Raw genomic sequence first — 23431 nt, 5'->3', positions numbered from 1 at the left:
CGGTCATAGGATCGCGGTTTTGATTCCCAGACCGGGCATTGTGTGTGTTTATTGAGCGAAAACACCTAAAGCTCCACAAGGCTCTGGCAGGGGATGGTGGCGAACCCTGCTGTACTCTTTCACCACGACTTTCTTTTACTTCCTGTTTCTGTTGTGCCTGTAATTCAAAGGGCCAGCCTTGTCACACTGTGTCACGCTGAATATCCCCGAGAACTATGTTAAGGGTACACATGTCTGTGGAGTGCTCAGCCACTTGCACGTTAATTTCACGAGCAGGCTGTTCCATTGATCGGATCAACTGGAACTCTCGACGTCGTAAGCGACAGAGAGCCAACAACAACAACAACAGCAATTAGTGAATCTAATGTGGAAGAGCAGTGCCTAATACACAAACACACACACACCATGGTCCATTTTTCTTCCACTATTTTAAAGGGATGGGAAGTAAGTGTAACATGGTATCTGGTTTAACTCTACTGCTTATTCCTTTAAAAACTGTAGCAAAATTCAATGTCGCAAGCATTTGGTCCAGACAACCCTGCCCTGCATTCAATTTTCTCCCCACTTGCATTCTACTTGTAGATATTCTATGCATGAGCTGCAATCTTACCTGCATGGAAGGGCCTACAAAGATCATAGGCACTACCCCTATCCCTCCTGATTAACTTACAAAATAGTCAGGGAATACAATAGGATACAATATACTAACCTCTTCATTAGTGAGGAAGAGGCAGCTTTTTACCCTAGAAAATATTCAACCTTCCATAACAAAATTAGAATTGACAATAATGGATTCCCAAATGAAGAGCATATATAAATATTTTTGTACTTTACATAAGTGCAGGCATGGCTGTGTGGTTAAGAATTGCGCTTTGCAACCTCATGGTTCTGGGTACAGTCCCACTGCACAGCACCTTGGGCAACTATCTTCTACTATAGCCCTGGGCTGAGTCAATCCTTGTGAGTGAAGTTGGTAGATAAAAACCAAAACAAAAAAGAATTTGTACTTTTTTATCTTTACTTGTTTCACTCATTGGATTGCAGCCATGCTGGGGCACCACCTTGAAGGGTTTAGTCAAACAAATTAACCCCAGGACACATACATATATGCCACTGTATGGCACTCAGGGTGAGTGTCTTCTACTAATAACCCCAAGTTAACCAAAACCTTGTGAATAGATTTGGTAGATGGAAACTAAAAGAAGCCCGATGCACACACACACATACACACATATGTGGGGGGGGGGGTTCCCTGTCACTGTTGACACCAAGTGTTGGTTTGTTTACATCGCCATGACCTAGCAATTAGGTAAAAAAAGACCAATAAAAACAAAACATAAGTACTGGGTTCAATTTGTTTGATTAAAACCTTGAAGGCAGTGCTCAAGCATGGCTACAGTCTAAAGACCGAAACAAGTAAAAAAAAATAAAAGATGAAAGACAAATTGATAAATTGAGAAGGCAAAAGAACTTGAGAATAAAATGTAGATGAACAGTTGTACACAAGAACTGAGATATTGAAACTAATAGGGAAACCACAAAATTAATGGTTTTAGGCCACTGGTTCCAAAAATTTTGAAATTCTACCATCACTGCTTCTCTCCCATTTCCATTATCTATATCTCCCATTTTCAATTGAAAATTATTTTTAAATCATGAGAAAAAAGGAGAAAAACTGAAAATGCATGTTTTGACTAGTTTTATTAAGCAAGTAAAAAATTTGTGAATGTAACAATCATATAGACAGCATATTTAATAAAAGAAAGAATAAAATAACCTCGTTAAAATTATAAAAGTAAATGAGAAAATCAAGAAAAAAAATTAAATAAAAGCGACTGAAATATAAAATTAAACGAACACAAATTTACTATTTTATTCTTGATAAAAACGTTAAAATTAAAACATGATTTTAAAATATAGAAAAAAATCCAAACCCCAAAAAACTAAGAAATAAAAACTAGCTTATAAGAGAAAACATACTTGCTAAGTTCAAGTATGACATTCCAAAAAAAGACTTCACCTACCCATTCCCTCAGAGACTCTAGGGGGTAAACCCCTGGTTGGGAACCATTGTCTTAGACTAAGCTGTTTTCTAAAACATTCTTTTCATTCGAAGGAAGGATAAAAGAAAAATTTTAAATAAGATCTCTATTTTGCAAAGTAAGATAAACTTGATGGAAATTAATCTTTTCTACCATAGAAACAAGGCCCAAAATTTGAGGGGAGGAGGCTAGACAATTACATCGACCCCAGTGCTAAAGTGGCACTTATTTTACCAAACCCTAAAGGACGAAATGTAAAGTTGACCTCAGTGGAATTTAGACTCAGAATGCAATGCCAGAAGAAATATCATGCAATATTTTGTCTGTCATGCTAACAATTCTACCAGTCTGCCATGAAAAATAATAAGACAAATACAATATTGATTTTTGCAAACCAGATCTGGTCACCTGGGTCAACACACTCTAAATTAAACAAATGTTGAATTTACTTATGTCTCAAATTTGTGCTGAAGTCTGGAATTATTTTACAATAAAAGTGGTAAATTGGCAGAATAATTGCTAGAGATGGAAAGAATGCCTTGTGGTATTTGTTCTAAGTGTGAATCCCATCAAGGACCCCTTGGAATTGATAATAAAAAAAATACCTATCAAGGATAATGGATTGGTGGAATTGTTAAAATTGTCACACAATATACACTGGGGTCTCTGTTCTGGACCTTTGTGTTTTGAAAGCAACACATACAATGTCATTGATGCCAAGCTGTATTGGCCCAAAATGGAGGGGTTTTTTATGGACAACAAAGGCACAGGTATGGCTGTGAGGTTGAGAAGCTTATGGTCTCAATTCCACTCAGTAGCACTTTGGGCAAATGTCTTCCACTATAGCCCTGAGCTGACCAAAACCTTATGAGTGGATTCGATAGATGGAGCCACGAAAGTGAGGTCGGCCAAAGAAAACATGGAGGGGACAGGTGGAGGAGAAGATTGGGAGAACTATCAATTTTATCCTTGTTTTTTTTTTTCTTTCTGTTTTTTTGATTTTTCTTGTTTCAGCTATTTGATTGTGGGACACTGCCTTGAAAAGTTTTAGTCAAACAATTTGACTCCAGGATTTATTTCTTTAAAGCCAGGTTTTTATTCTATCAGTGTCTTTTGCTGAACTACTAAATTACAGGGATGTAAACACACCAAAACCAGTGGTCAAACAGTATGTGTGTTTGAGTGTATGCTTGAGTGTATCATGTGATGATTGTAAACAAGCATCACCATCATACAAGCAGTGTTGTTTGTTTCCAAGTCTTCCACAAAATAAACCTTACTCGGGCTTGTGCATGCAGACCTGGGTGAAATAATTGTTCAACAATGACAAAAGTAGGTTCTAAAATTTACAGTAAATATATAGAATATGATAAGATATTTTAAAAGAAAATCATGCTGCTAGATGGTACTTACCAAAGTTTTGCAAAACTTTCAAAATCCTTTCATCTTGTTTAGCACTAATTATTACATAGGTGGGTTGAACCTGAGCAATAACTGGAAAAAGAGAGAAGAGAAAAATAATAACAGTGTAGTTTATATGCTGACGTAGCATTTTAAATAAACGGCAACAGCATCAACGAAATCCATTTTCTATGCTGGCATTGATTGGATGGTTTGACAGGAGCTGGCAAGGTCAGGAGCTGCACCAGGTTCCATGGTCTGTTTTGGTTTGGTTTCTGCAGTCTGATGCCCTTCCTGATGTCACTTTTGAACTGTTTCAGTCATTAGATTGCAGTTATATTTGGACACCACCTTGAAGGGTTTAGTCGAACAAATTGACCCCAGTACTTATTCTTTTAAAGTCTGATACTTAATCCAGAGGTCTCTTTTGCTAAACCCACTAAGTTGCAAAGATGTAAACAAACCAACACCAATTGTCAAGTGGTGTGAGGGAGACAAACAAATATACAAAGACACACAAATACAATTGGTTTCCACACAGTTTCTGTCCACAAAATTTGCTCACAAGCTGAATTTGGCTCAGGGCTATAATATAAGACACTTGACCAAAGTGCCATGCATTGGGATGGAAACCAAATCAGTGTGGCTGCAAAGCAAGCTTTTTCCCCTCACAGCCATGCCTACATCTTATTACCTCCACCTTAGCGAAGGCAGAGTCAGTCGTGTTTGTTTGTTTGTCCGTGGACTAGATATCTCAAGAACCGCTGGATGGATTCAGATGAAACTTTCAGCTACGTTTGGTCTCATGACTGGCACAAACTAATTAGATTTTGGGATCGATCTGGTACTGGACAAGGATTCTGGATTATTTTTCCTATATTTTTACTTCATTTTTGAGAGTGGTCGGGTTCATTTTTAGTGTTCTCATTTGTGAGAGCAGTCAAGTTTATTTCAGATATTCTCATTTTAAAAATAATTCCTGGCTAATCATTGAGGGTATGTTGGTGTTGCCTTGGCAGAGGTTTGCACTCTCTGAGTGCTCTTGTTTATTATTTTTTTTTTCATGTCACATTTTAAGAACAATAGTGTTGTTGGTTATAGGTTTTCTCTGGATCAATCACTGGTTCACTGGATTTATGATGGTGATAGTGACAATGGATTATCTGCACAAACTCAGCTGAAAGAAATGCCACAAGGAGCCTTGTTCAAATATACTGGTTTGTAGGTTTTCTAACAGTTCTTTAGATTTTTCACCAAAAGATATGCACATACACATACATATGGATGTTAGGAAAGGCATCCAGCTAGAGAAACTGTGCCAAAGCAGACAATGGGGGCTGGCACAGTCCTCTGGCTTCCCAGCTCCTCTCAAACCGTCCGACCCATATCAGATGGAATATAGATGTAAAATGATAATAATGGGCTTCCACAGTTTCCGTCTATGAAATTTTACTTGCAATGTGAAGCTATGATAGAATACACTTGCTCAAGATACTTTGCAACAAGATCAAACCCAGGTCACATAGTTGCACAGTAAACTTTTGAACTACAAAGCAATAACAAAGTTAATAAAATCCAGAGTCAATAAAATGGTTTCACATTTTAGCACAAGGTCAGAAATTTTGAGGGGAGACGGGGGGGGGGGGGCAATCAATACCAATGACCTCATTACTTGACTGTTACTTATTTCATTAATTCAAAAAGGATGGAAAATAAAGCAAACCTCTGTGGGATTTGAACCTAGGATGTAAAGAACCAGATAAAACGAATACCAAATATGTACAGAGGTCAATACAATTGATTAAAACTCCTCCCTGGTGTTATGGCCTATTGCCAGTGTGAAAAGTCATTAATAATAAGCTATATATATAACTTTCTTTAGCACCAATGAATTTGGCATCTTAGTCCTTCCGATGATGAAATGCACCATCTTCAAAGACTTGAAAGTGTTTGAAAAGATGTCATTTTTATTGATTTATATATATTTCTATGTTAATTCTTTCTCTTTGTAATAAATTAATTAGTTAGCTTATGTAATATATAGGTTTTAGTTGTTTTGTAGCAACAGAATAACTGTTTCAAATTCTAGTAGTCCTATCCTATCAATTTCCATTTTAAACTAGGTGTAATGCAGGGTTCGTTTGATTTTATTGGTTTACTCCATACAGTGGGAGAACAGAATCAGATTGAATAATTCATTCTGGGTTTTCCATTTATTTTTATCAAATGTCAAACAACAACAATGGCAGCAGCAGCAGCAGCCCACCACCACTGCCACCACCCATTGCCACCGTTGCCACCCACTACCACTACCACCTTCATTTAGCATCCATCTTCCATGCTGGCATGGATTGGATGGCTTGACAGGTGCTAGTGAACCAGAGGACTGCACCAAGCTCTGCTGTCTGCATTGACATGGTTTTTACTGCTGGATGCCCTTCCTAATGCTAACCACTTTACCAAATTGTACACTTTTTTTCCAAAACTGATGAGAACAGAAATGAATACAGTTACACCACTTTTGAGGCATTGATCTAATAATCTAATTCTAATAATCATTAGGATTTATAATTCCAATTCTAATTCATTAGGGCTTCTAATTCTAATAATCATTAGGATAAGCTAGCCTTATCTGAAATTGTAACCTGTTAAATAGTATTCTACAGACTAAAATAGTCAATCAACCTGCTTATTTTCTCCATTAATACCCTGTTGAAGTGTCCAATGCAGTAGAACCCATCTTCTTGTTTATTCAACATTAAATCTTGTTTGAACAAGTGCTTTGATATTTCTTTTAGTGATGTCAGTGCGTTGAATATGTCAAGGATTTATGTGACATGTAGATCCAGAGTATATCTCACTATCTCTACCTTTCAACAACTGAATCCCTATTTATTGGCAGGTGTGAGTTCTAAACCTAAGTTGAAAGTTATTTAGGGTGTCCAGAAAGTTGCCAGAAACTAATCCAACAGTGATCCTTATCCTGCATTTTTTCACCAGTAAACCTAAGTATTTTAAATTTACTTGTCTTCTCAAGTCAACTCATACTCCTGTTTTTTTTTTTTTTGCTATTTTTTTTTTCTGTTTCTATTTTTAATTCCTCTAATCCGGCGGAAGGGACTGTACTCAAGGCCTCTACAACCTCAACCCTCAACACTAATGAGATAAATGTGAATAATGTTATCTCAATAGTTGCAAGATGATAGTTGTAGAACAAAAAAAAAAAACTGAGAGATGAGGAGAGAATTCCAGAAGGATAACATTTTGGAGAGGCAGGACTTGGTATAGTTGTTAATGCAAAGGCTTGGGTAAGGTGACAACAGAGATGGCATGAAGAGATTGAAAATCTGACATCACATACACAGGCTAACCTAATCATTTTTGTAATTCAAAAACTGCATTCACACACTACTATTTCACATAGTACATTGAATGCATCAGAGCCAATTCATTCTTCAACTGTTGCCCAAAGCATTCTAACCTTCACTGTTTCCATTTCACTGTCGTACATTGTCATTCGTGTAATTCAAATACTTTATAATCACTTCAAGTCTGCAAGATTATAAACCAGTACTAAATCACAGATCTTCTACTTACATTGTCAATACTACCATGCTTATATTCTCATGTACAATTGATGCATGCGTAATAAAGATTAACCTTTAAAAGGAATCAATTTAACTTCAGGATAAATACGTTTATGTCCACTTCTTTATACTACAATTACCTGATATCAGATGATGGTGATACTGTGTAGGTGAAAAGAGATTCAATTTATAATTGTTACTTATTCACATAATAGACAGAGACATTTGAAACAGCAAGAGATAGAGATTTTTTTTTGTATTTTTCACTTGCTGGCTGTAGCGGAAAAAGCAGTGTCCATGATCTTCGTAGACTATCTGAAACTAAAGACATTGATGCCATTAATGCTCTGCTTAAAGTCAACACCTGCAGGAATGATAGGAGCAGGAAGGGAATTCCAGAGAGATGAAGATTAGGGGAGGAAGGATTGGGCATAGTGGTTAGTGCAGGAGCCAGAGTACTGAGTACAACATGGTTGATGAAGCGAGAGGACATAAGACATCTAGGAGTGCCTGAATGGATGTAACATGAGATCAGCTTGGTCTAAAGAGCAATGGCCATTATAGTATCAGTAGAAAACGCAGAAAGAGGAGCCAGAATGCTTGTGGGCCAAAAGCTAAAGAATATCAGTAAGTGATTTTATGTCAAACTGTCAAGTAGCTTTGATAGTGGTTACAATCATGATGTTATTAGTAGTAATAGTAGGGAAGTTGGTGGTAGTGGTAAGGATGGTACTAATATTGGCGATTACAGTAATAGTGATACATTAGGATGCAATCTCACTTGAGCATTAAAGAGTGTCAGTAATTGATGGGGTCTGAAGTACTTTCTGGCACTGAAAATAAGGGCCAGTCTCTGAGATGTAGTCGTTGCTTTATTAAGGATGTGCTTTTGTCAGGAAAGGTTTTCAATGGTAACAAAACTAACATTTGGAGCAATTTCAAAAGCTCTAATTGCATGCTGCTAGCAATTAAGTGGTGTGAGGTGCAATTATGTTATTTTGATGATGTTTTGAGGTCTCTGTTCACGGAATCAGTGCATGTGATATCTAGGTTGCATGTGAATGATGCATGGTTGGGAAAAGTTAAGGACGTGTAACGAGTAGTATCATCTACATAAGTACAGGCACTGTTGGACATGATCATGAGTTGATCTTTGAAGTATAGAAGGAAGAAAATGGAAAACAAAACTGAGCTCTGAGGTACACCAGAATTAATAGAGTGTAGGACAAAAAGAGCTCAGCCAACATAAGTTGAGACATCATCAACATTGCTTTAACATCCACATTTCCATGCTTGCATAGATTGGACAGAATTTATTGGATATATTCAATGGGTATATTTTCAGGAAGGAGACCCTTCCTGTTACCAACCCTCACCTGTTTCCGAGCAAGTTAATTATTTTCCCATAGCAAGACAAAGTTTTTCACAGAAGACTGTAAATGAACTTTATTGCATGAAAATGATGTATATACAACCATCACGTTGTAGACAAGGGTCTACACAAGGGTGTAGCCAATCTAGACAAGGGTACACACAAGAACATATACTCTTTTACTTGTTTCAGTCATTTGACTGTGGCCATGCTGGAGCACCGCCTTTTTTAGTCGAGCAAATCGACCCCAGGATTTATTCTTTGGAAGCCTAGTACTTATTCTATCGGTCCCTTTTGTCGAACCACTAAGTTACGGGGACATAAACACACCACCATTGGTTGTCAAGCGATGCTGGGGGGACAAACACAAACATATACACAGACACACAAATATATATATATATATATATATATACATATATACGACGGGCTTCTTTCAGTTTCTGTCTACCAAATCCATTCACAAGCATTTGGTCGGCCCGAGGCTATAGTAGGAGACACTTGCCCAAGGTTCCACGCAGTCGGAATGAACTCGGAACCATGTGGTTGGTAAGCAAGCTACTTACCACACAGCACAAACATACACATACACAACAAGCTTCCTTTAGTTTCCGTCTACCAAATCCACTCACAAGGCTTTGATTGGCTTGGAGTTATAGTAGAAAACATTTGTCCAATGTGCCCCACAGTGGGCATGTAGTTGGAAAGCAAGCTTCTTAAACACATAGCCAAGAGAGTATGATCATACAGGAACCTACCTTTGTCTGTCCTTGTTTGCCCCTCTATGTTTAGCCCCTTGTGGGCAATAAAGAAATAAGAAATGTTAGCATGCCGGGCGAAATGCTTAGCAGCATTTCGTCTGTCTTTACGTTCTGAGTTCTAATTCCACCAGGGTTGAATTGCCTTTCATCCTTTTGGGGTCGATTGAAATAAGTACCAGTTGAACAATGAGGTCAATTTAATCAACTTTGTCCCTCCCCAAACCTGCTGGCCTTGTGCCAAAATTTGAAACCAATATGGGAGGAAATGAATGAGAAATAGTGAAAGAGAAACAATAGATACAAATTGAAACTGAGAAATTACCTGAGAGCAATGTCAAAAAGTTATCAGTCTCCTGTGTGTCAAACATCATCCTAATTTCAGTTGTATCTACATCATAGCAGGCAACACCAAGCTGTTCATTCTGCCAAAAGACACTTAAGTATACCTACAATAATCAAATAAAATAGCAATAAATAATCAATGATCACTCAATAAAATTAAAGTGTGTATATGCATGTAGGAGAGTGTATATTTGTGTGTAGAAGAGAGAGGGAGTCTTAATGAAATAGTTGAGTATAAAACTGAATACTTTTTCATACTTAGTTTTATCACTCTATGTTCTGAGTTCAAATTTTGATCAAGACACCTTAGCATTTTTTATGAATTGGCTTATATATTAATTATGTGAAGAGAGGTAGTTCTCATGACTTTTACAGGTCCTTTCAGATTAGTGAGATTGATATAGTTGATACACAGCCTAAATATCTGCATGTGATAAAAACCATAGGTGGCAAGGGAACCAGTGGTCTAAACCAAATGCTACAATGGAGTAAATTCAACTCAAGTGTCAAAAAGGACCAGATGTTGGTGCTAAAATCAGGTGGTGTGTTATACATATACACTACAAATTACCAGTCTTATGCTTATATAAGGAATCAATAAATAAAAATTGCATAAAAACAATTAAAAATCAGTATTTTTTTAATGTTTTGTAATTGCAATTCTAATAGAATATAAATGCTTATTGTACAATGAAATAAATCTGAAGAAAGCTACATAGAGCAAAGTGAGGAATCTAATAGTCAATGTTAATTTAAATGTAGAGTTTACAGAAGCTTTTAATATGTTTGATTGCCATACAAGGTGAAAAATGTAACATTTTGGACTTTTGTCTTCTGTCTGGGGAAGAGAGACAGACATGACAGCATGGTAAACGATGAAAAAAATTATTTCAATCCTTTTATTAATTACTAGCCTAGAATATCCATCCTACTAGTAGGGGGACTAGTAGATTACATTGATCCCAGTACTCAACTGGTACTTATTCTATTGACCCCAAAAGGGAAGAAGACAAAGTCAACCTCTGTGGAATTTCAACTCAGAATGTAGGCAGACAGTCAGGCATTTTAAGCATTTTGTCCAGCATGCTAATGGTTCTGCCACCTCAAAGCTGTCAGCTTGGAATATCAACATCATTCTCTCCTTCTCTCTGTCTCTCTTTCTTATTCTCAAAATGAAAAGCAAAAGCCAAAAGCATTAAATTTTTCAGTCCTCATGGCAACTAAGCTCATGGAATTCTTAAAGACACTCTCATCACTGTACAGAGTTTACTTTGCAGCTTTATCCAACCCATGCAAACACAGAACAAATGCCCCATAAATTTGTGAAAGAACATTTTTAATTATCTTTTTCAGTCTTTTAAGCAATATTTTAATCACTGAGATTAACACTTACTCCTACCTCAACCCTACTTCATCTAACTCAATGATACAAGGGGAAAAGAAAACAGTTTAAACTGATGGTAGTGGTGATGGTAGTTGTAACGAAATTAATGGTAGGGATACTGGAGGGGATAGTGGTAGTGGTAATAACTATGGTGTTAGTAGTGGCAGTGGTAAAATTGGTGGCAATGATGGTAGTGGAAAAATGCTTGTGATAGTGATATTAAGAATTTAGGGGGTGGTAGTGGTGGCAATGGTATTTGTGGCAAAGGCTGAAATGGTAGTAGACTGTTGGTGGTAGCTGTGATAGTATGATGGTGTTGGTGGTGATGTTAGTGTGGTGGTGTTGTATCAATGGTGGAGGAAGAAGCAAAGGCAATAAAAATAACAATATTGATGATGATGATGATGATGATGATGATGATGATGATGTCTCTTCACTGAAATTCATTAAATAAAAAAAAGAAAAAAAAAAGAGAGAATGAATGACAAGTGTCAGTGGTACCCTTTTTAAAGAGACTGACATTGTATTTTATCTCAACAAAGCCTTTTTCTACATGAACAGACTCCCTAAACAAATGAGACTATTCAATGCTATCAATTGTCTAGAAGTGCTACAGAACAGTTCTAGTTCATTGTACAGTGGAGAAGAATGAACAGGGGATATTTCCCAAGCAAAAGAGAAAAATTCAAAACTAAGTGGCCTGTTTTTATTAATTCCACTTCTCATCCTTTTTCTCCCTGAAGAGAATCCTTAACAATTGAAACAATTATACTCCACTTGAAAATTATTGTTAATTGTTTAAAAAGAAAAAGACATTTTTGAGTCTTTTCTGCTGTGGTAGCTGTAAAAGGGCTTTAAATAGAATATGTAAGAATATTGAGATGGATTTAGACTGTTTCTGGCTTTTTAATCTTGTTAGTATGTAGATATAGAATACCTTGTGCATTGATAAATGAACATGATTTATAGTAAAAATATAAAATGTCTTATAAGATAATCAAAGTATGAATTAGCGAGATACAATTAAGCATTGGGTCGTTAATGTGTAAGGAAAATGTATAGAACATTTTTCCCCCTTTAAGATAATCAAAAATAATAACTGTTTGATAAATGGAAAATGTTATTATCATATTTTCTCTTTATTGAAGAGGTTCTTCATGTTACGAATAGCATATTTCAGAATTTCACTTATTTCAAGTACAAATTAGATTTAAGATAGAAAAAATAAAATAAAACAAAATTAAAAAAATGGAAAATAAAAATTAAAATTAAAAAAACAAACAGATTTTTAAAAAAATCTCTCTTTGAACAAGATTAGACATAAAATTTAAATTAATATGAAAGTGAAAAACTAATTTAAGATAGTTCAAATATCTGACTGACTTTTTAAAGAAATGAACTTTAAAACAAAGAAGATAAAAATGCTAAAAATAAAAATAAGAAATAAATGAAACAACTTAAAATAAAAAGTGAAAAATGTAAAATGTCTCTCAGGAAGAGGTTGATGCTAAATGTGATGAGAAGAAGAGCTATCAACTTGTTTTTCTGTCCCAATCAGGAATCTTTCCCCAATTAATTCTCTATTATTTGTCTGGCGCTTTTAACATTCTTTTACTGCTAGCTTTGCACACAAAAGAGAGAAAGGAAACATAAAAATAAAAAAATTAGAAGACAAATCCAAAAAAAAAAAAAAAAGATATATGGTTTCAGTGGTAGAATTTAAAACTGCTATAAAATGAAATCAATGATAAAGTATAATGTATCTCTTTTTATTTTTTTCTTTAGTAGATGAAAGAAGATAAATCTTTATGAGACTCTAATAGTTGTCTAGTTTTTCTTTGTCTAGTTTGGAGATATAACACACAGACTATGTACAACTGAGAGAACACCAGAGTACAATGACAATGGGGGGTTAGGCTACAACTGTCATCAACTTAAAAATTAATAAATGTCACTGTTTTTAATGGTACTTTGCAAGACTGGGAGCCAGTCCATAACAGTTGAACCTAACAAATCAATAACTGATTCTCTATCTAGACAGGAGGAATATTACAGCTGTTTTTAGCTCTCTAACAAATAGGATCCTCTCTACTTTCTATTGTTTGTTTGAGTATATAAATAAATAAGACAGTAGCATTGTTTAAATTAGATAAATATATTTTTTGTTACTTGCATTCATAAAATATTAAGGAAATATAAACATAGATGTGGCTGTGTAGTAAAGAGTTTGCTTCCCAACCACATGGTTCCAGGTTCAGTCTCACTACATGGTACTTTAGGCATGTGTCTTTTACAATATCCCTGGGCCAGCCAAAGCCTTGTGAGAGGGATTGGTAGACAGACACTGAAAGAAACTCATCATATATGTATAGATGTGTGTGTGTTTGTCTCCTACCACTGCTTGACACTAGTATTGGCTTGTTTGTGTCTTTGTAACTTAGCAGTTCAGTAAAAGACACTGATAGAATAAGTACCACACTTTGAAAAAAAAAGATAAGCACTAGGGCTGATTTGTTCAACTAAAACCCTTCATGGCGATGCCCCAGTATGGCTGTAGTCCAATGACTGAAGCAAGTAAAAGGTCAACACAAGACTGACGAGAGGAACTCCCATCTCTTCGAGTTTCTGGACTATAACAGAAATATTAGCTATAGTTTTCTTTAATGATAGAACAAATAACATATATCCTAAGAAACTTAATTTTCACACCATTTGTATTAATAATAAACTGTTTCTTCTAAAGTCAGCCACCATCGTTGTTTTAGCATCAACTTTTCCATGCTTTCTAATGGATCAGATGAGACTTGTGATAGTGTACATGCTGGTTGGTGGGTTAGACAAGACTTGTGATGGCTGGATATTCTTCTTGTGGCCAAACTTCATCTGTTTCCAAGTATGATAATATTTCCTCTGATCCTTTCAACATGAACGATTCATTAGTTCGACATATTTTCACAGATTACAGAGAACTGACATCATTTTTTTTTTTACAAACAGCTTTATGAACAGTTTATAATTAGCTTCCAAATATCAAGACAAAGGAACACACACACACACACACACACACACACACACACACACACAAACAATGGACAGTTACCAAATTCATTTCCAAGACACTGATCAGCCTGGGGCTATAGCAGAGCATATTCATCCAAAGTCTCAACTCACACACACGCACAATGAGCATCTACCAAACCCACTCACAAGGCTTTTACTGGCTTGAGGCTATAGTAGAAGACACTTGCCCAAAATGCCTTGCAGTAAGACTGTTTCAAGATAGCTTCCTTATATCAAACAACTCAATGTTCAGGCTTAGGTCTCCTAGGTCAGGGATAAATGAAACTACACAGAAACAATAACATCGAAAATGACAATGACAACAACTAATTTTCTCTTTAACACTTTAACATTTAAATCTGCCATATCTGGCCCAAATATCCATTCTGTTTTAGATTCAAAGTAGCCTGATCTAGCTTCTCATGCTTACCCTACAATGTCATTCTAAAACTGAACAATCATAATCTTGAAGCTATGAGATAATGTATGATTGATTCAAAACTGTGAATAAATAAGCATTACATTTGACAGAGAAATATGAATGCTAAAGGCTTAACCCAAAATGCTTCTTTACTGATTTCTGATAAACAGGCAAGGATGTGTGGATACAGAGTTTGCTTTCTTACCACATACCTTTTGACATCTATCTTGCTGCATGTCCTTTACTTTAGTCTCAGGCCAGCCAATGCTCTATCAATGAAATTGGTAAAAGGATACTGCATAGAAGTTCACCTGTTGCTATGTCCTGTTATCATTTTATTACATTTGTGTAACATTGTCCGTTTTTTTTCCGTCCTTGCTTTTGTATACATTCGCTGCTTTCTTCCAAGGAATCTAATGCTCTTAGCTTAGTTTTTTCCTTGGGGCTGGCCAGATTGGAACAATCTCAAGTATAATCAGCCAAAATTGCAAAGATAATCTGGTACTCGACTGAGGAAAGAAAACTTTGAATGACCTGTCATTGTTTTCTTTGTATCGTCTATCTGGATGTTTTGTTGTCCATTTTTGTATCACCTAACTGTCTGGATGTTTTGTGTTCTTGTCCCATTTTGTATTTTTTAAATATAATATATATATATAGGGTGAGCTAGCAGAATTATTAGCACGCCGGGTGAAATGCTTGGCATTATTTCGTCTGCCACTATGTTCCGAGTTCATATTCCACCGAGGTTGACTTTGCCTTTCATCCAGTACCAGTTACACACATCCCCACCTCCCCAAGCGGCCCTTGTGGAAAAAAATTTGAAATAATTATAGATATATATGTGTGTGAGTGAGTGAGTGTGTGTGTGTGTGTGTGTGTGTGTGTGTGTGTGTGTGTATAGTGATGGCACATGGCCCAGTGATTAGAGTGTCGGGCTCACAATCATGGGGTAGTGAGTTCAATTCCTAGACTGGGCTGTGTGTTGTGTTTTTGAGCAAATTACTTTATTTCATGTTGCTCTGGTTCACTCAGAAAAGTTGGACATAAGAAGCATCAGATGTGGTGTGCAAGAGATGACTGCACTGGTATGGTCATGTGTTGCATATAGATGAGGACAGCTGTGTGAAAAAGTGTCACACCCTAACAGTAGAGGGAACCTGTGGAAGAGGTAGACCCAGGAAAACATGGGATTAGGTGGTGAAGCATGACCATTGAACGTTGGGTCTCACAGAGGCAATGAGAAGCAAGTGAAACCTCTGGAGATATGTTGTGCTTGAGAGGACTCAACAAGCTAAGGGAGATTGTCGCCATGACTGATGCAAGTGTCACATAACTGGCCAGTTTAAAAAGTACCCTTCAATTGTTGGGCAATATGCTATGCTTGAGAAATCCTGGTCAGTCAAGTGAATTCGTAGTTGTGGCCAATGCCAGTGGCACATAGAAAGCACCATTCGAGCATGATTGATGCCAGTGCCATTTGGCTGGCTCCCATGCTGGTGGCATGTAAAAAGCACCCACTACACACACTCTCGGAGTGGTTGGCATTAGGAAGGGCATCCAGCTGTAGAAACCTTGCCAGATCATATTGGAGCCTGGTGCAGCCACCTGGCTTGCAAGTCTTCAGTCAAGCTGTCCAACCCATGCCAGCATGGAAAGCAGACATTAAACGATGATGATGATGATGGTGATGATGATGTGTGTGTGTGTGTGTGTGTGTACATATATATATAGTAATGATAATAATCCTAGAATGAAATTTATAAATGTATTTAATGCATCGCTACATGCGTTTCCACAAATCGCATGTCTCTTACGAGTAGTCTATATTGCTGGGATGATTACAGTGTAATCTGAAGAATGAATCCATGAAGATGATTTACCCAATGTCCACGGATACTGCAGACTACACTGGAATCATCCCGGGAATATGGACTGTGATCTTAAGAGACATGTGGTTTCTGGAAACACATGTAGCGATGCATTAAATGTTAATAAATTCCATTCAAGGATTATTGTTATTATTATTATATTTATCCTACATTATATCAGTACAGCTTGATGCAACCCAAAAACCTGGTTCACCAGTTAGTATCATTAGACTGTGGCCAGCATAATGGAATAGGAACTTTATTTGCATATTCAAAACATTTCCCATAACCGAATTTGATATATATATATTCATACATACATACATACATACATACACATACATACATATACATACATATATACATACATACATATATATATGTACATATACATGTATATATATTTATCTCTCTCTCTCTCTCTCTCTCTCTCTCTCTATATATATATATATATATATATATACACACACACATACACATATCTGCATACACACACATATGTATTTGTTTATATATATGTATATACACAAATACATATAAACAGACAAAGCAACCATACCCATCAATCATAAATGAATATGACCTGGTAGCATTTACCACTGTTTTCCCACTTCTCCACCACCACCACCACTCCTCTATTAAGCTTCATCTTAACACCTTGCATATTGGCTATCATTCCCAGCACCCTCTCATGTTTGCCACCACACCCATTCACTATGCCTGCCCTTTATGTACTTCTACATTTCCCTGCCCACTGCTTTTATGCCTACCTCCTGAAGTACCATCCCTAAGCCACTCCTATCTCTCTCATCTTACCACCACTCCTCTGCTCATACTGATAATCCTCATCAAACTGCACATCCACTCCTGTCATCACTCACTACAATCACTTCTACTCCCATCTTTAACCATCTGGTATTCTCCCTTCACACTCTCCAACTGCCAATACACTGCTGATCCACTGCCAATCCACAGCTGATCCACTGCTTGTACGATCTCTTGTTTCTTCAGGGTTTTGCTCTGGCACCCTATCACTACCACTTTAGCTTTACCCAGATATTCCCGCCCACCTTTATATGAATGACATGTAGCCATGTATCTTCTCTGTAGCAAGACACCTATAACTGCTAGTCCCTGGTATAAAATCACCATTCCACCCTCTCAAATTCTCCCCTCACTTAGTTCAAACGGCTTTTTTCCTTTATCTCTATTGTTGTTCTTTCTTTTCTTACAAATTATTTAGCAACCCCTCTAGTGTTGAAGGCACAAAAACAGCACCCAGTACACATTGTAAAGTGGTTAGCATTAGGAAGGACATCCAGCCATAGAAACCATGCCAAAACTGACATGGAGCACAATGCAGCCCTGTGGCTTACTGGGTCCTGTCAAACTGTCCAACCCATGCCAATATGGAAAATGGACATTAAATAATGACGATGATGACCATAATGATGGTATATTACTTTCCTAGGTCTATTTCTCAGCTTGGTATATTTTTAGATTTGGGTGTATAATATTTTGTATAAAAAATCACTGTTGGCCACGTACTACTATAGTAGCCAGTAGGCTTATCAAAAATTTCTTTAGAGGAAAAGTTACAGATCCTACTACTAATGTTAGCTATTAGGTTTTCAGTGATAATAGAGGAATGACAAGACTGTGCATATAGCTAAGTTTTTCATTTGGTTTGATGGCAGAGATCGTGTTACTAATGCAGGTAAAATATTTTAGCCCTGATAGATAAACATTTCCCTAATAGCCATAGATATAGCAAAATCTTCAACAGATATTCCATATAAGTTTACTATAGCTGCAGCCCTAATATGAAAAACATCATTTCATGTAAGCTAACTAAGATGCAAATTCTTGACTACAACTGCAGGAATCCAGATACCACATCCTGGGTGAGATGGAAAACTTTACATGGATAATAGAAACAGAAGGAGCAGTGAGGAAAGTGATAGATGCATCTGTACAGTTAATTTTAGTCTTTGTCTCCTAGTTAAATATTAACTTAAAAAATAATAAATGTCATATTACGATAAACTGCTTGTTAGCCACAATCATAACTACAACAACAACCACAATAACAACAACAACAACAAGCTTCAAAATATAAATAAGTAAATAAACTGAACCAAATATATATCACTTATGCATTTGAATTATAAGCCATAAGCAAAAATAAAATTTAGAAGACATTGTCAAAATTTGTGAGTATTCCCATGCATGCATTAAATAGACACCGTTCTTGTAGTATTAAGTAACTTCCTGAATTACATGCATATAAATATCTATATCTACATGTGATGAACTTAATTTTGATGAATCATAGCAAGGAAGTGCTGAGAAAGAGTTAACAAAAGAGGCAGGGGGCAATAATTAAAAAGTATGAGCAGCAATAGTTCTTGGGTTATAATGGTGGCAAGCTTGTCCTTGTTGAAGTTCTACATGACAAGGGGAAATCTAAATACCCACAACATTTTTGTCATTCAATTAAAAATGAAAAACATTAAAATAACAATAAAAACTCTTTTTTTAAATTTTTTACAGAGGAATAATACTTTCAACTGCACCCCATACTAAGCATCAAACAAACAAGAAATATTGGAAAGAGAAATGTTTGAAAGTTACATGATATATTCTTAGTAATATCAGCAGCATGAGAAGAGTGATTTATTCCAACTGAAAATTGAAACAGACTTTTAAACTCAAGTGAGCTAAGAATTTAACATGTTACTCTTGAGTATTTGACAGTAAAAATATTTTGACTAATTGTATACATTTTAATAAACTAAAATGATAGTGTGACTATTTTCTGTGTTTGTGAAGACTGATTGTGGAAATGTACAGCTTCAGATGACTTGAGGACAGACATCATGTTAGTAAATTTACATCACTGTCTGACAGTGTATATAAAAAAAAAAACAGAACTGGTGACTCATACATGACCCAAGCTGCAGTAGAAAAGTAGACTATAAAAAAGAAAAGCTTTTTAAGTAGATTTTGCTATCAAAGCAATTTTATTTTCTACTTCATCAGATTCCTTTTAGAGTGAGAGATCAAACAGAGACAACTGTGTTATAATGTGTATGAACTGACATCAAACTCCACACAAAGACTTGGCAACTCAGAAGAAACAGCTATGATTAGTAACTGCAAGGTTGTTGTTTCAAACCTTTTAGGTGATAAGAATTAACGACTTGCTTTGCTGGAAAGCAAATAAAGGAGAGACCAGAATGGATTTCTAACATGTTAATGTTTTCCAGTAGCGGCCTCATCAGTGTTTAAAAGCAAATATCATAGAACGGGTTAAATTACTAATTATACTGTAAATTATATCGTTACTACTCATACTTACGTCATCCACATTTTTAGATTGGGTTTTTATTAATATAAGGGTTTGATAGGTCAGCAAATTATTGTTTCTCCAGTTTTACCCTGTAACTCACAGTTTACTATAAGCATTTTAATGAAGTGCAATTTAGTTCATTTATAAATTCTGACTGGCTTACCACAACTGTAACAGCTATACTGCCAGTACACAGTCATACAAGCTAGAATCAGTCAGAGTTGTTTATTCATCATCAATAGGCATCATAGATCATTTAAACTCAGCTTCAAGTATGGTTCATGTATGGTTAAGAAAATACTCTTGTGTCATACTCCTGGAAAATGTGTTCTAATTGCACTTATTTTTTATCTTTAAACTTTTACTTATTTCAGTCTTTAGACTGTGGCCATGCTGGGGTTTAATCAAACAAATTGATGCCGGTGCTTACTTTTTAAGTCAAGTAATTATTCATTCAGTCTCTTTTGGAAAACCACAAAGTTACTGAGGCATAAACAAACCAACACCAGTTGCCAAATGGTGGAGGGGAGACAAAAACATATATATGTGTGTGTGTGTATATATATATGTCAAGTCATTAAGAATGAAGTGTTCGATTTTCTTATGCATCGAGTTTGACAGTTGTTAACTCTAATCCTGACAATTCTTTGTTTTACAACATTGAAGAGTTATATCATCACGTTTTGAAATGCAATTCATGGTGTCTGATTTATATTGTGAGTTTTCTCTTGTAAATCAATTTTTGTGAGCCCATGGATAGATCAAAAATTCATGTTGTTTATGAATATGAGTTCCATCATGGAACCAATCCATCTCAGACAGCTCTAAACATCAATGAAGTGTTTGGTGAAGATGTAGCGAATGAGCGCACTGTATGTCGATGGTTTTAGAAGTTCCGGTCTGATGACTTTTACTCTTGGAAATCAGCCCCGTGGTAGATCTGAAACCAAGGTGGATAGTGATGAGCTGGAAACTGTAGTTGCAGCAGATACATCTCAAACTATGCATGAGTTAACAGCAAACTCTACTGGACCATCTGAAGAAAATCAGCAAGGTAAAGAAGCTGGACAAGTGGGTACCACATGAACTGAACGAGCATCAAATGACACATCATCTTGAAACTTGCTGTTCTTTGCTGTCACAGCATAAAAGTGAGCCATTTTTGCATCATATTGTTATGTGTGTTGAAAAATGGATTCTTTTCAACGATAGCAAGTGTTCTGCACAGTGGTTGGATAGAGATGAAATGTCAAAGCACAATCCAAAAAAGAATATTCACCAAAAAAAGCTAATGGTGTTTGTTTGGTGGTCCAGTGCTGGTGACATTCACTACAGCTTCATGAAACCTGGTAAGTCAATTACAGTGGATGTATACATCAACCAGTTGGATGAAATGATGAATGAACTTGCAATTAAACAACCAAGATTGATCAACAGAGACAGGCTAATTCTCTTGCAAGACAATGCTTGACCACATGTTGCACGAAGAATGCAACTGAAGTTACAGGAATTGAACTTGGAAGTATTCTGTCATCCACCATATTCACCAGACTTTACACCAACTGACTATCATGTTTTCCAGGCATTAGACAATTTTTTGCCAGGAAAAACTTCAAATCTGAAGATGCAAAAACAGCCTTTCATGATTTTATCACCTCTTACTCTCCAGAATTCTTTGTTGCTGGCATAAATAAACTACCGATAAAATGGCAAGATTGTGTTGATAATTTAGGTGCATACTTTGATTAACTGCATTGCTTTTTGTTGAGATAAAGTAAAATAAACTTTCAGTTCAAAATTGGACATTTCATTCTTATTGATCTGATTTATATATATATATATATATATATATATATATACACACACACAACAGGCTTCCACACAGTCTCTGTCAATCAAATTCAATCACAAGGCATTGGTTAACCAGGGGCTTTACCATAAGTCACTTGCCTCAGGTGCCACAGAGTGGGACTGAACCCGAAGCTACATGGCTGCAAAGCAAGCTTCTTAACCACACAACCATGCCTGTACCTAAAATTATATTTTTTGACCTACCAGAACATGAAAAGGTTACTGCAAAAGAGAGGTGCAAATAGTGACCACTAATTTAGGTAGTGTTTGAAATAAACTCTCCAGTGATGTCCCACTCATCCAATAATCCCTTAAACACTCTCTGACCTTTACACAAAATATTATTCTCATAAGCCATCTAGGGAAATATCAGCTAAATCTGCCTCAAATTACATCCTAGTTTTTATAAGGGATGAGAGAGGATAATATGAAGCTAGATATTTAAATGTCTGAGAGAAGAATCGGGTGGTCATGGTTGGAACGGCTTTGATTATTGGTTTGTTCAGTGAGGTCAGACATGGCGTTGCTTAGCAACAAGGACAATAAATATATCATTCTCACCTTTTCCACATTTAATCTTAGAGCAAATCTACTTCTACAGTTTGTGTTGTACAGTGTAACATAACACACACATATACAGCCACACATACACACACAAAGTAGATAAGTGTACAATGTAATAATCTTCGAATACCAGCACATACACACAAATACATAACCACCAACACTGACGCCACCATTACCAACACCACCATAAGCATCAGCAACAGCAGCAGCACCAGCACCGCCACCAACGCCGTTGTCCTCATTATCAATTTGGCCTTTACACAAGCTCCTCTACTCCCTCCCTATACATTATTAGACAAAATGTAAGTTAAATACTATATACTCAAATAAAAATATAACTGATACAAATTGCCTAGTTAAATAATAATTTCCACGATTGATCCAGGGCCAGAAATTTGGAGGGTGGTGGGGGAAGAGTGTAGTTTATTAAAACAACACAAGCTCTTGACTGGCACTTTATTTTACTGACCCCTGAACAGATTAAAATTAAAGTTAGCTTCAATGGGATTTTAACAAATAAAATAAAACGATAAAACCCAACTGACATCCATAACTTTCCATTTGATCACTCGGTCAGCTTTGGAAAAAGATTTACTTAAAAATATCTTCACTTCAAAAATAATAATCAATGTTTTATGTTTAAGTTGTTTCAGACACTAGACTGTGGCCATGCTAGAGCATTACCTCAAAGGGTTTTAGTCAAACAAATGGAGCCCAGCACTTTTTTGTTTTAAAAGCTCTGCACTTATTCTTATTTCTTTATTGCCCACAAGGGGCTAAACATAAAGGGGACAAACAAGGACAGACAGAGTGATTAAGTCGATTACATCAACTCCAGTGCGTAACTGGTACTTAATTTATCGACCCTGAAAGGATGAAAGGCAAAGTCGACATCGGTGAAATTTGAACTCAGGGCAGACGAAATACTGCTAAGCATTTCGCGCGGCGTGCTAACTATTTCACCAGCTCACTGCCTTATTCTATGGACCTTTTATGTTGAAACACTTAGTCACAGGGATGTAAATAAACCAATACTGGTTGTCAAGTGGTGGGTATAAACATACATACACACACATACACTAACACACAGAAGAAACCTGTTGTATGTATATATATATATAAATATATATATAAGCATATGTCCAGTCACAGAGTGACCAATGGTTTCACATCCATAAGGTGCTTAGCCTTATGGATGACACATCAGACTCTGATGGTGAAGGGCATATGCCTCCAGTTTGAAGAGGAGTACACACTCCGCCAATAGGCTCTGCTGAGTCATCCATAGGGCTAAGTGCCTTATGGATGCAAAACCATTGGTCACTGTATGACTGGATACAACTGAATATAAGTACATTATTGCTCTATACTTTAGAGTGTGCTTCTATTTTGGATATATGATACACTGACACTATATATA

At 36.3% G+C, this 23431-nt stretch overlaps 2 protein-coding genes and 1 long non-coding RNA gene across 5 annotated transcripts in view; 1 reads left to right on the top strand and 2 right to left on the bottom strand.

Moving 5' to 3' along the window:
* The window catches only part of LOC128248576 (uncharacterized), a 29026-nt gene extending 10034 nt beyond the window's left edge, over nucleotides 1–18992 (top strand). Inside the window, exons 2-3 of the long non-coding RNA XR_008264754.1 lie at nucleotides 4545–4660; nucleotides 18795–18992. This is a non-coding gene — a long non-coding RNA (uncharacterized LOC128248576). The remainder of the gene's footprint in view (nucleotides 1–4544; nucleotides 4661–18794) is intronic.
* The window catches only part of LOC106874433 (mutS protein homolog 5), a 251549-nt gene that overhangs the window by 74652 nt on the left and 153466 nt on the right, over nucleotides 1–23431 (bottom strand). For all 3 annotated transcript variants that reach the window (XM_052970104.1, XM_052970105.1, XM_052970106.1), the window contains exons 4-5: nucleotides 9486–9609; nucleotides 3456–3536 (exon numbers count right to left, since the gene is read on the bottom strand). In XM_052970104.1, the coding sequence (XP_052826064.1) occupies nucleotides 3456–3536; nucleotides 9486–9609 (205 nt within the window). The remainder of the gene's footprint in view (nucleotides 1–3455; nucleotides 3537–9485; nucleotides 9610–23431) is intronic.
* The window catches only part of LOC106874428 (growth arrest and DNA damage-inducible protein GADD45 beta), a 371959-nt gene that overhangs the window by 198623 nt on the left and 149905 nt on the right, over nucleotides 1–23431 (bottom strand). The gene's annotated exons all lie outside the window — the stretch shown is intronic.

The sequence above is a fragment of the Octopus bimaculoides genome, chromosome 8, assembly GCF_001194135.2.
Source record: "Octopus bimaculoides isolate UCB-OBI-ISO-001 chromosome 8, ASM119413v2, whole genome shotgun sequence".
NCBI classification, from domain to species: domain Eukaryota; kingdom Metazoa; phylum Mollusca; class Cephalopoda; order Octopoda; family Octopodidae; genus Octopus; species Octopus bimaculoides.
Note: the sequence above shows the minus strand (reverse complement) of the source record. Positions and strands in the feature narration are given on the sequence as shown.